Here is a 14256-nt window from a genome sequence, read left to right as displayed (position 1 = left end):
CATAGACACAGGAATACTAAAAGCCTTTGTTTTCCTATGGAACAAAAGGATGATGTTGACTGCACAGCTTCGTGTGTCGATTCCCACAATTCACTTGTCATGTAAAAGTTGTTGTGAATTTTTCATTTTTCTGTTTTACAACTTTGAATCCACTGGCAGGTGAAACTGTACATGAAAAGAGTTTCAGACAGAAATACACCAGCAACAGTCAAAGAGGAATATAAATTATGCACAACTAAATAACAATCACTGGAGATGCAGGCCTTTGATATATAGATTTGCAACATTTTTTTTTTCCCTTTGTGACCAAGCTCAGCTGAAAACGAAAAGTAGACGGGGAAAAAGCTGCTGGCTGTGTGTGCTTGTTAAGGGTTAACTGTTTTCAGAGCAACAAGGAAGGCAGATCACATGACCAAAGTGAAACAGAAAGAAAAAGAAAGACAGGGACAAGTTTAAGCTTCTCTTACGAGTTTCACTGAAGTCTTTATACATCAGGTAATGTTTTTGTTTCACAAGTTTAAAGTCTTGTTTTATACTTATTTGTGGAGTTTTATATATGAACTTAGATGAACATAGAATTTTATGATATAAAACTTAATTCTCTCTTTTTTCTTCTAGAAATGGCTTCTGCCACAAGTCTAATGGCTGATGATAATTTTTCTTGCTCTATATGCCTGGATGTGTTCACAAAACCTGTATCAATTCCTTGTGGACACACGTTTTGTCAAGATTGCATCACAAAACACTGGGAAACAGTTAATCGTCTCATTGAATGCCCGCAGTGCAAAGAGACATATCTCACCAAGCCAATGCTCCGGGTGAATATTTTCATTGCTGATATGGCGGAAAGATTCAAAACTGCAGTGAGAAGGAAGTCGTCTTCACCCCTTCAAGAAGCACCGTTTGGGAAAGTGCTGTGCAATCTGTGCATAGACCCTGCTGTGAAGTCTTGTTTAGTATGTTTTATGTCATTCTGCACAACACACCTGCAGCCTCATCAAACATTACCCAACTTACAGAGACACAAGCTCATCCAGCCAGTCAATGACCTCCAGAACAGGTTATGCAAGACACATGGCGAACCTTTGGAGTTCTTTTGCAGGGGAGATCAAATGTTTCTCTGTTTGTCCTGCAAAGTCAAAGACCATAAAATGCATACGGTGGTGACTTTAGAAGAGGAGGCAAACATAAGAAAAATTAAGCTGGGGAAAGAAAAGGAAAGCACTGATCAAATGATCAAGACACGTCAGCAGATAATTCTTGACATTCAATCCTCTTTGGACAGGATCGGGAAAAATGCAGATCAAGCACTGTCATACAAAAACCATGCGATGGCTGCTGTTGCGGATTACATTCAGAGAAGCCAAATTGAGCTGACTGAGGTAATCAATACAAAGCTGCAACAGATTGAAAAAGAGGGGATGGATTTCACTACGGAACTGGATGCAGAAATTTTGCAAATTAAAGAGAAAAAAGAACAACTGGATAAAACTTCTCTCACAGATGATGACTTCACATTTCTCGAGAATGCCCTTTCTTCTACAGTATCTTCACCCAAGGTAAAGGACTGGCCCAATCTGAAACTTAACACTGCCGAGTTTGCAATACAAGACGCCATGGATGAGCTGCAGAGATCAGTCAAAAGTAAAATAAATACGCTGTGCGATCCTACCTTTAGAGAGAAGCAGCAGTATGCTGTAGATGTGACATTCGATCCTGACACAGCACACCCTTTATTGAATGTTTCAGCTGATGGGAAGCAAGTTGCCACTGGATACCAAAAAAGGAACGTCGACAACAAAGAAGAGAGGTTTCAAAAGGTCCTCAATGTTCTGGCAAAAGAAGGTTTCTCCTCTGGAAAGTTTTACTACGAGGTTCAGGTGAGAGGCAAAACTCAGTGGGATTTGGGAGTGGTGAGTGAGTCTATCAACAGGAAGGGGGATATCAGACTGAGTCCGAAGAATGGATACTGGACCATCTGGTTTAGAAATGGAAATGAGCTCACAGCCAATGCTGGCCCTGCTGTAAACCTGCCAGTGAGGCAGATACCTGAAAAGGTTGGAGTTTTTGTAGACTATGAGGAAGGTGTCACGCCCCCCCATAGGCAATGACAAAAATGGGAGACAGACGAGCGGATCCAAATAACAATTTATTTGTTTCCCCAAAAAAGTATGCGCTTTGAGGACTGTTCAGCCAGTCCGAGAGAAGCGTGGAGCAGTGCTGCCTGTCCCGGTCAGGTCCGGAGGCCAACCAAGCAGCGCAGGTGGCTGATTAGATGCCAGTATTTATTAGCCACCAGGTGCGTTCAATCAACAGTCCATCACCCTGCTTCCTGAAAGAACAAAAACAAATAGTGGACTAGACTACAGACCCCTACTGGATAGGAGGGGACTGTCACACTCCCCCCCATAAAAATGGAGTCCCTAATGGAACTCCAAAAAGACACAGCGATTCAACTAACTAACCAGGAGACAACAACATTAACAAAATTTGCTGCCTTACCACAAGCACCCATACAGTCCCCACCTTAACAGCTCACCCACTCCAGGCCCTGGAAAAGCCTATAAGGATCTTGTAGAGAAGGGGAATGAAAATTAAAGGCATGATTTTTAAATCTAGGGACAAGGTGCCCTGGATAAAGCATCTGCCACAATATTATCAGAGCCTCTAATATGGCGGATATCCAGGCAATAAGGCTGCAAAAACAACATCCATCGCATCAATCTGCGATTCGGACACTGCAATGAATGCAAAAATGTTAGGGGGTTATGATCGGTATAAACCACCAGAGGAACACTGCCAGAATCGAGATATACCTCAAAATGCTGTAAGGCCCAAATTAATGCCAGTGTTTCTTTTTCAATGACAGAATAGTTTACCTGAAAATGGTTGAATTTCTTAGAGTAGAAACTCACAGGTCGATCAACCCCATTATCATCTTGCTGAAATAAGACAGCACCCGCACCTACATCACTCGCATCCACATGCAGGTCAAAAGGATGATCCAATCGTGGAGCTGCCAGAACAGGGGAAGAACAGAGAACAGATTTGACATCATCAAAAGCTTTCTGACAGGAGGCTGACCAGGTGTACTTCACCTTATCCTTCAGCAAATCTGTCAACGGAGAAACCACCGTGGAGAAGTTCTTACAAAAACTGCGGTAGTACCCCACGAGACCCAGGAACCGCTGGAGTTCTTTTTTTTTTTGTGGTTGGTACAGGATACTGCAAAATTGAGGTTACTTTGGCTTCCACTGGACGCACAGTCCCTCGCCCCACCACCTTACCCAAATAGGTAACAGTGGCCTTAGCAAACTCACACTTTGACAAGTTAATGGTCAGATGTGCTTCAGCCAGCCTTTCAAACAGCTTACGTATGTGAGCCAGATGTTCATCCCACGTATCACTAAAAACCACCACATCATCCAAATATACGGCACATCCCTCCAACCCAGATACAACCATGTTCATGAGACGCTGAAATGTTGCCGGTGCATTTCGCAATCCGAAACTCATTACAGAATAAGAGAACAGACCACAGGGAGTTATAAAGGCAGAGATCTCTTTAGCTCTCTCAGACAATGGGACTTGCCAATAACCCTTCAATAAATCAAATTTGCTGACAAACTGAGCTGAACCCACCTGATCAACACAGTCTTCCATACGTGGCATAGGGTAAGCATCAGATTTTGTAACCATGTTCACTTTCCGGTAATCAGTACAAAATCTAAAACTTTTGTCTGCCTTCTCCACCAACAAACAAGGTGATGCCCAGCTAGATGCAGAGGGTTCAGCAATACCATTATCAAGCATGTACCGAATCTCCTCATCCATGACCTTCCGCTTCGCTTCAGATATCCTGTAAAAACGCTGACGAATTGGTTGTGCATCACCTACATCAATATCGTGTTGGATCAAGTGTGTCCTACGGGGCACATCACCAAACAAACAATGATATTCATTAAACATACCAGTCAACTCAGCGATCCCCTCCTGAGACAAGTGTGCAAATAAAGAATCCAAATTCCTCAATGCATCAGAATTGTTTAGCCTGCCAGTCAACAAACTCTCACTAGGTGGAATTACCTCATCGTTTTGAAGGGCAGACAAGAAACCCAAACAACCCACTGTAGCAACCACAGAAACAGTCTCATCAACCCGTGCCTCCTCATCTTTACTGGCAGACACCTGTGAATCCCGAGTATAGTATGGTTTTAATAAATTTACATGGCAAAGTTGTGTTGACTTCCTCCGTTTTGGCGTTGCCAGCAAATAGTTTTGATCTGACAACTTGCGCAAAACTGTAAATGGGCCTGTAAATTTAGCCTGGAAGGGGGAGCTGACAACTGGTAATAATGCAAGTACCTGATCACCAGGACTAAAACACCGACGTTCCACCTTACGGTCATAAATGCGCTTCATTTTCACCTGAGAAGAGATCAACTTTTCTCTAGCCATTTCCACCCCCACATACAAACGACGCCTAAAACCATTGACATAATCAATTAACTTAATCGGGGGTTGTAAAGGTTTCACAGCATCATGCAACAGTTTAAGTGGCCCTCGCACTGCATGTCCAAAAACAAGCTCGTTTGGGCTAAAACCAGTGCTCTCCTGCACCACTTCACGAGCAGCCAACAAAAGCCATGGTAAACCCTCCTCCCAATCCCGGTTTAACTCCACACAGTAACTACGCAACAAAGACTTGAGGGTCTGGTGGAACCTCTCGAGAGCACCCTGACTCTGAGCATGGTATGCAGAAGCCTGATTATGTTTCACCTGGAGCAGGTTCAAAACTTGAGCAAATAAATGAGAAGAAAAATTTGAACCTTGATCAGATTGGATAACTTTCGGAATACCGAAAATAGAAATAAACTGGGTCAGAGCCTTCACCACAGACCTAGCAGTAATAGTACGGAGTGGATATGCAGCTGGATATCTTGTTGTCTGACACATTACCGTCAACAAATAATTACTTCCAGCTCTAGAACGAGGCAAAGGACCAACACAATCAATAATAAGATGTTCAAAGGGATGCATAATTGCCGGAATTGGATACAAGGGAACCGGTTTAATAGTCTGGTTCGGCTTTCCTGTCATCTGACAAGTATGGCAGGTCTTGATATATTCAGACACATCCTTTTTTAACCGAGGCCAAAAAAAATAACGCAGGATATAATTATAGGTTTTGTGGACCCCCAAATGCCCTGATTGATCATGGGAAGCCTGCAACACTTCACTGCGAAACTTAGAGGGAACAACAGTCTGCCAGAGTGGACCACCAACAAAATCTTCCCCATGTACCACCCATTTCCGTACCAACAATCCATCTTTCAACACATACCCTCTAGCCACACTCTCTTCCTCAGTGACAACCCGATCAAACAGATGACGAAGAGAAGAATCTGCTCTCTGCTCCGCCATCAGGTCACTATGAGAAACAGATAAAAGAGAATCAGGAACATATACAGAGAAAAACTCACCTTCCTCTGCTCCCCCACCTTCCTGGTCAGGGACAGATGCAGACTCAGCCCGACACATAGCTCGTGTCACTGCACAAGCTGTAAAAACCCCAGGGAAGCACTGAGCACCCTCATCCAACTTCCCTAACACAGGGGAAGAAGTTACTATAGATGCAGGCAGCAGACAATCAGTCCACACCTGTCCACCAGCAAGATCATTACCCAAGATTACATCCACTCCCTCAAGCGGAAGTGCAGGGCGCACCCCCATAATAACCTCTCCCTGAACCAATCCACAAGTCAATATCAGTTTATGCAGTGGAACTGGTTCCACCAAAAGTCCCATTCCCCGCATTAAAACATGATCTCCAGTGTTGGTTTCCTCAGAAAAGGGTAATACAGAGCTCACAATATATGAATTAAAAGCCCCAGTATCCCTCAAAATTTTTACCGGCACTGTAGCATCACTCCCCACTATGGACACACGGCCCTCAGAAATGAAAGGAGAAAAATCCCCCTGGTCCAAAGTGTACTTTCGTCCTACTCCCACCTGCTTGGAGGAAACAAAACCAGCATGTTTTTCAGAGGCAGCAAACGCAGCAGATTTCACTTGAGCACCCCGTTTAGGGCATTCACGCTTCCAATGGCCCCTGGCTTTACAATAATGACATACGTCAGTTGGATCCAAATAAACATGCCCATCTGAAACCCGTTCTGACCTACTGTTCAGATTAGGACTTCCCTCCCCCTTCGCATGACCCCTCACAAAAGATTGACTGCCACTCCTGTAGCCAAAATCATTGCCAGTTTGATACCCATAGCCACCCCTGTGTAAAAGAACATATTCATCCGCTAGTTTCGCAGCTTCAGCAGCCGTCTTCACATCATGTTCACTGATGTATACAGCAATATGACTCGGTACAGAGTTCTTAAACTGTTCCAGGATGACCAAATTACAGAGGTCAACAAAAGTGCTAATTTTCAAGGAAGCACACCACCTATTAAAATGGATCCCCAGCTCCCTGGCAAACTCAACATGGGTTTGTTTCCCACCCCTCTGCCATGTCCGAAACCTCTGTCTGTACGCCTCTGGTACCAACTCATAAGCTGTTAAAACAGCCTTCTTCACAGTGGTATAACCTTTACTGTCATCCACTGTAAGCGCACAGTATGCTTCTTGAGCCTTGCCTGTGAACACACACTGTAAAAGCAGTGTCCGATCTAGATCAGACCAACCTCTGCTATCAGCAACACGCTCAAACAGGGAGAAAAAAGTATCTGGATCCCATTCAGAAAACTGAGGAACCAAACGCAGATTATTGCCAACATCAAACGAGCAAGAAGTTCCCCCACCAGAAGCATCAAGGTGGGCGTGGCCCTCACCAGTTAATCGCAGTCTACATTCTTCCAACTCCATTTTTTTCACATCTAATCTTTTCTGTTCTATCGCAGCCTGCAGCAAAAGCAGCTCCCGCTTCTGTTCAAAAGTCAGGCTAGTGGCAACAGCATCAGCATCCAACCACGTGCCGGCAGCCTGCAATTTAGTTGGTCCTAACACACCTGAGTCAGTTAGATTAGCTTTAATGATAGCTCTAATATTATCCTTAGACCGTTTATCACCGACCTCCAACTGAAAATATTCAGCGATCTTTAACAATTGTTCGCGTGTGCAGCGCTCCAACCCTTCTTCAGACGGCTCTCGTAAAAACTCATCAACAGCAGCCATAACTTTACCAATTAGTCACCAAACACCTGAATTCCAGTCCCAACAGCAGCACTCTGAGCTCCCACAATCTCAAAACAACCACAGCGTCACAGTGACCCCGTCCCTCTAACTGCCTAACCAAAAGCTAACTAATCTCCCCCCCTAGTCTTCGGGTGTTACCGTGATGGGTTTTTATGCACTAACGCCCGAGAGTCCGGAAAAGCAACCAATAAATGGCGACCCCCCTGCAACTCCGGATGTGCTCCCGAGACAACTGCTCTGCCCACGTTCACACCACACTAAAATCCCCCCCCACAACAAACTCCATAAAGGAAGTCGTTGTTAAGCCTAGCAGGGACAGAACCACCACGACTTACTACGATTGCGATCACTCAAACTGCTACACAGACACACTCTCTCAAAACAGATGTATAATGGCCGCATCACTCACCAAACACGCTCGTCAACGTCCCCCAACAAGCCAGCGTACACAAATCAAAGCACAATACTCGACAGCTGATCTCCAATCTGGGTTCAAACTGACGAGCCCCCATTTGTCACGCCCCCCCATAGGCAATGACAAAAATGGGAGACAGACGAGCGGATCCAAATAACAATTTATTTGTTTCCCCAAAAAAGTATGCGCTTTGAGGACTGTTCAGCCAGTCCGAGAGAAGCGTGGAGCAGTGCTGCCTGTCCCGGTCAGGTCCGGAGGCCAACCAAGCAGCGCAGGTGGCTGATTAGATGCCAGTATTTATTAGCCACCAGGTGCGTTCAATCAACAGTCCATCACCCTGCTTCCTGAAAGAACAAAAACAAATAGTGGACTAGACTACAGACCCCTACTGGATAGGAGGGGACTGTCACAAAGGACAAGTTTCCTTTTACGATGTGGATGCAAGGGCAACCATCTTCTCCTTTATGGGAAACAGCTTCACCACGAAGCTTTTCCCTTTCTTCAGTCCCTGCGTCAATGAGGGAGGAAAAAATTCAGCTGCCTTGATCATCACTCCTGTAACAACCAACCACTGAGAGACTGTTGAAGTTTCTGGGCAAGCATTGTAACACACTACAATAGCACAACCCAATTTTCGCCACAGTAATCCATCAGTTGCAGTTTTTATGGTACGGTTTGATGCTAGTCTCTCAAATTGAGTTTATTTTACATGACATGCACTCCGCAAGGTGAAAAAGAGAAAAAGTATCTGTGCAAGTTAAACTTGTTGTTCTGGCATCAAAATGTTAAGTTTCTGGTTTACATGTTTAACTGTAATGTTCAGCAAAGCACTGTTAGGATGTTACAGTTTTAACCACTTGTGCAAGTTGTGACTGATATACATTTAATGAGAGTTTTACTGTAGCAACAGTACAAATACAATCAAAGAAAAATAATCCTTAATTAAATTCCTCCATTATGTTCAGATTTGCTTATGAGTAATATCCTATGAAATCTATTTCAAAAATTCACTTTGTTTTTGTTTTTGTTGGTCTTTTGTTCAGTGTTTTAGTTTTTAAATTATGTTTTAAAATATGCCAACTGTGCATGCGGTAGCTAAAACAAAAGGACAAAACTGGGCAATTAAAAGGAGCACTTCTGGATGACAAACCACTGACATGTGTCAGCACATTTTAATAAATGTTGTATTTCATGTTTTGTGTTGTTGCTTAAAGGCTGAAAGTATCAGCATTCTGGAAGTTACAGTTTAGAGATTCCATCAGGTCATAAAAGAGATGGAGAATATTTCACAATAAACATGTAATGTTCAATGTAAATGTAGTTACCATTAAAAGTGTTTATTATTCAATTTGTAACATTTAATTAATACACTCAGGATGAAAACTTGACCTGATTGAGAAAACTGGATGTCATTTTGGGATTTAACAATGCAAATTGTCCTACTTCAGTTGAAAAAACATAGACAACTTCCAAAAAAGTTTTTTTTGTAACCCAGTGTTATTTGTTAATAAAGTAATCCTTAAAACATTTTCTATTGTTGTTTTTTTTTGTTGTTTAAAATATATACAAAAATGTTTTTTCAATCCAATAAGAAACATTTTGTAGCAAATATTTCTAATTGATTCTGAAGTTAATGAGCAGCCAAATTTCTTCAGGTTTTTTTTAACTGTCACTTATGTTACATCTTGCGTAGTACAAACACAGGACTGATATCATCCTGACACCTGAGACTAAATAATACTTTTTTTTACTACCATTGGTTAAATAATCACTTAGAGGTTTGAACATTAAGTGATGTTACAAAGCAGGTTGCAAGCTTTACTGGTTTTTCTTCGACAACTGCTTGAATAACAAAGCATAAAAGGGAAAGCATAGCATATTTAATAACAACTGCAACATTGACAAAAATCCTGTAGAGAGGTACAATATTTATAAAACGAGTGCCTGAATATTTTTTATAGATCATCACAGTACTGGTAGTACTATATTACTCACTTTTAATTTATGAGCATAGATCAACATGAAAAAGGTACAATGAACACAAATGGACATTTTTGTTCAGATATTATTAGAATTTTAAAACTTGAACGCAAAAGAATAGTCTCTGTAAGTTATATACCAGAATGGCTGATTGCACAGAATACACAGCTGGACAGGTGGTGTATTCAAGCTACAGTTTAGCTTGAATGACTCTTCTGCAGGTCAGAAGAGTCATTCAAGTCATTCAGCTTTTGGCTATGTGGGGATTTTAATGTCAAGTTTTATTTATCTTGTTTGAATCAATAAAAATACAGAAGGTTTGTGAAGGTGAAATATGTTAATATATGCAAGTTAAAATAAAAATGCTTTTTGCCCAGAAGCTCAAGACACAATGCTTACATTGGGTGTGTATTGATGTGCTCAACATCTATGAACATTGTTAAACTAAAGGATGTCTTATTACTTTGTTTAGCTCAGGTTAAAAAAATGATTCCCAGTTTGGCTTTTGTTAAAGTCTTACAATTCAAAAATATATGATGGTGCGTTTTAGTAGGAAATCATTAAAATCTAATCATATCCAAGAAAATCCATTGTTTCACGATATGTACGTTCACATTACAGCACAGACAAAAACCTGCAGTATAAAAACACTTATTTGTCATTTAATGTGATTCTTTCTGTTGATATCTAGGGTGAAGAGACAATAACTGCAGGAAGCAGCGAAAAAAGTTTCAGAACTCCAAATAATTACTTACAGATAATTGAATAAACAAGTGTTTTGCAAACTGTGCAGGAAAACAATGTATAACAAATTTGAAGATTCTTTTAACTGCAAACTTATTTTAACAAAACTTTTGAAAAGTGCAGAGTTTTAAAGCTCTAAGGTCCAAGTAAATACCCGCCTTGCAGTACAGAAATAGTTTGGGCAAGTGGCCCAGCTCTGGCGGGTCAAGCACTCAGAAGATGCTGATCTTGGGCGAACAGCCAGATGGAAAAATAACTGAAGCCCCAGTAGTTCACCAGAAGGCCTGGCTGGTTAGTAATTGAAGCACTGGAGTTTTCAGGAAATCTACAGTCAAGCAGAAGACGACTGCAGGTGAGGAGCCAGCCTGCTGGTTCCTGCAGGTTCTGGACCTCAGCAGACTTTCAAAATGGACTGAATAGAACCGATAAAAACCCTCGTATTTAAACAGGGGATTCTCTACAAGACTCTTCTGCCAAAACTCAGACTAAATACACTTCAGAAAAAAGTGGAGAAAAAAAAGTTGACTTAAATAATAAGCGGCTCTGAAAAATTATTTTGATACCATAGATTACAAAATTTTATTAGAAAAAAATGCAATTTGGAATTTGTGATGGTGGTAAAAAAAATTGTCTTAGTGAACAATTCCAATATGTGGAACAAAGTAATGAGAATTCAACTTCTGTAATGGAAAGTGGTTTTCATAAATAGTAGATCTTCAAATTAAGGTGAAAAGTCAATCACTTTCAAACTATGTTCAAAAGTTGTTCCAACTCAAAGAACATAATGTGAACATAGATGAAGTTGCATGTTTGTATACTCAATAATGACATTTGTTTTTAAATGATTTACTTCAGTTAAGTTTTGTCATTTCTAAATTTCTATTTAATTTTTAAAAATTTATGATTAGTTAAAATCATCTCAATTTGTGTCTGAAAAAAATTATTTGTTTTCAACAGATTCTCTGTTTCACCTGAGCTGTAGACTCTCTCCCTAGAGCCTAAAAAATTACTTTCGAAACATCTATATTTACACAGATAAATTATCCCTCAATGGACAGTTACAGAGTATAGAGTACAAAAATATTTAATTTTAGGAATGAGAAATGATGTGTCAACTAGTTTATCCAGCCAACATGTTTCCAACGACTTTTTCTCCCTGTGCTTCTTGTGACAGATTTATCAGTGTTAATTAAACAATAACTCTTGGTGTTACTTTGTAATGCTGGGCTTCATAAACAAGTTTAACTATCATTCAGTCTTACCATGAAAAGCTTATTCATAGGGACCCACTGTGGCTGCATTGATCTGGGTCATTACACTGTCTTGATGAATGGCATTGTGAGAAGCAGCGTATAGTGTGTGTAGATGTGTTTCTGCAGGTGCGCGTACCTTTTGTCCAACAGTATGTGCATCTAATGAGATGCCAAATGTAATGAGACAAATCTATCCATTAGACTCCCTTAACAAGAATGAATCCGCATAGCTGCTAATGATTCAGGGCTCCATCAGAGAGAGAGAGACTTGGCGAGCCAACAGACCTGACTCAGGCTGAAGATGACCCGAGGCCCGACAGAATCCAACCTTCTCGACCAGTAAATCCTCCAGCTCCAGCTGTTCTGCTCCTGGGAATGACTTCAAATTAACATGCACCAACAACGCAGACAGACTCCATTCATAGCCAGGGAAAAAAAAAAAAAAACTAATCATCTCTAATCATTGATCTGCCATTACTGGGCCATAGTCATTAGCCTGATGGAACAATTCTCTGATGAATTCACTTGTTACTGGAGCTAATTTTAACCTCCAGGCTGGAGCTGTGTTAAACAAGTGCCTCACATTTAAGCATTAAATGCAGTGCAGGAACTTGTAACTAATGTGAAAGCGCAGGGCTGATATGTTTCTCCAAGAAACTGGAGTTAAGTAATGTTTGACCCCTGTAGCTATGATATTATTTATTAAAGAGGTTCTTCAAATACAATTGCTTCCAGAAAAAATGTGTGTTTAGTATGCAAGTAAAAATAGACAAAAATAAAACAAGAAAAAAATCAGTAGTAAACGAGACTGAAATATTTAGCAACTATTTAATTTTGATAAAATAAAACAACAAAAAATAACAATAATCAACTATAATAAAAATACTAGAGTGATTAAATTTTAATTTTTCTGAATTGTTTCATATGCATTGTTTTATCTCTACATAAAATAGAACACATTAGCAAACTAAACAGAAATAAATCAAGTTTCTAATAAAACAATATGTAGGTATAAAACTGAAAAGCTGCATATTCATCTCTTTGGTCTCATGCCAGAAAATAAGATGAGCTATCTGGCCTTTAGAATTACACTAAAAAGCAAAATTAAAGCCATACCTGTACTGATAGAAAATTATTTTATTTTATATAATATTTATATTGTTTTTGAGACATGAGATGTTTAGCAGCCATTATGGGTCTAGAACATAGCGGTGCTGCTCTTGGTGTTAAAAGACAATAAAAAACACAGAAAAAGTAAAAAAGTAAAATAATAAAATAATGAAAATGTATATAAGTTAATCTAAAATATCCAGTTCTACTGATTGTTAATATTGCATATTGTAGTTGGTGAATTAATGATGGTTAAGTGCAAAAAGGTACAGTATTAGCATAAGAATGTGACAATGAGAATAGAAAGTGCAGTAGACCTGTTAGTTCAAATGTCTCCAGCAGTCCTTAAGCAGCCTTTAGGGTCACTGCACCCTAAAGACTGCACCAGTTGCACCAGTGACCAGTGTGTCTGGAGGGGGCAGAGGAGAAGGAGGTGGACAGATGATGTTCACAGATCTTGGGGAAAAGCACAACTAACAACAATGGAGCAAGTGGTTTCTGAATGATAAGTCAACAAAAAAACACTTGTCTTTTCCAGCAGCCATTATTTTGCACATACAGAAGTAAAACCAACTGACCAAACAGGTGATGGGCTAGAGCTGGAATTGTTGGGTAGCTGGACGTTTCTCATTGATTGTGACTTAACAATTGTGAAGTTTTTGAAACTGCTCTTTTTTCTGACACCAGAAAACTTTAACTTATTGCCAAAAAAGTCCGGGTGTTTTCTTTTAGGCACTTGGGCTGATTTTGGAGACAGTTGAGACCCAAATGGAAGTGTAAAAACATGTAATATTGCCATAAACAAGGCATTTAAACAAATAGAAGGAACCTAAAAGCCAGTTCAAATTAATCTATGATCAATATGTTGATTGACAGAAAAAAACCTGTTATATTCTGAAGCTTATCTTAAAGGTAAGAAGACGTGTCAACATGTCAGTGGTGCACTTGCAGTATTATTGGCACATTCACAGTCTAATCAGAGTGTTTTTAACTTTACAAACTGATGTAGTGAAAAACAATGGCTGAGTGACTTTGCTCTCCATCTTTGAGATGGAAGAGACAAAACTGCACGGCTTTCCCAGTGACAGATTAGATTTGGGCTCCACAAAAGCTTTGATCTTAAAGCTTTCTGACAGGCTTTAACCTGAGCAGACTACACACACACACGCACCTACACGCACACACCCCGGCACGTTTTTCTCCTGGCAAGCCATAATACACAAAACAGACTTATTTCCAGCTGTCTGCTTGTGGTTTGGAGAAAACCCAGAGTATAGATGGTGCTGCGGAAAACTTCTCCTGAGGACAATGAATAACAAGCAACATGCTAAAAGGCGCGTGTGTGTGTGTGTGTGTTGGGGACTGGGCACTGCTCACTTTTTTCTGTAAGTTGAGAACTAGAACTGCAGTGTCACTGTATTGCAGCTCTAGATTTACCACCAGTCATTTACCAAATGATACTGCTGTAACATTTTACAGTTTTTCCTCAGTATTTTGCTTCCACAGATGGCATCTGATTCAACAAGCTTGTATTTTTAGAAAAAA

At 40.4% G+C, this 14256-nt stretch overlaps 1 protein-coding gene across 1 annotated transcript; it reads left to right on the top strand.

The window, feature by feature from the left end:
- Positions 1-417: 417 nt before the first annotated feature.
- LOC114138642 (E3 ubiquitin-protein ligase TRIM21-like) lies at positions 418-9012 on the top strand. Its single transcript, XM_028008025.1, has 3 exons — positions 418-495; positions 619-2085; positions 8039-9012. Exons 2-3 carry the CDS (start codon positions 621-623, stop codon positions 8197-8199), a joined length of 1626 nt encoding a protein of 541 aa, XP_027863826.1. The 5' UTR covers positions 418-495; positions 619-620; the 3' UTR covers positions 8200-9012.
- The last annotated feature ends 5244 nt before the right edge of the window (positions 9013-14256 follow it).

Source organism: Xiphophorus couchianus, chromosome 23, assembly GCF_001444195.1.
Source record: "Xiphophorus couchianus chromosome 23, X_couchianus-1.0, whole genome shotgun sequence".
Taxonomy (NCBI): domain Eukaryota; kingdom Metazoa; phylum Chordata; class Actinopteri; order Cyprinodontiformes; family Poeciliidae; genus Xiphophorus; species Xiphophorus couchianus.
Note: the sequence above shows the minus strand (reverse complement) of the source record. Positions and strands in the feature narration are given on the sequence as shown.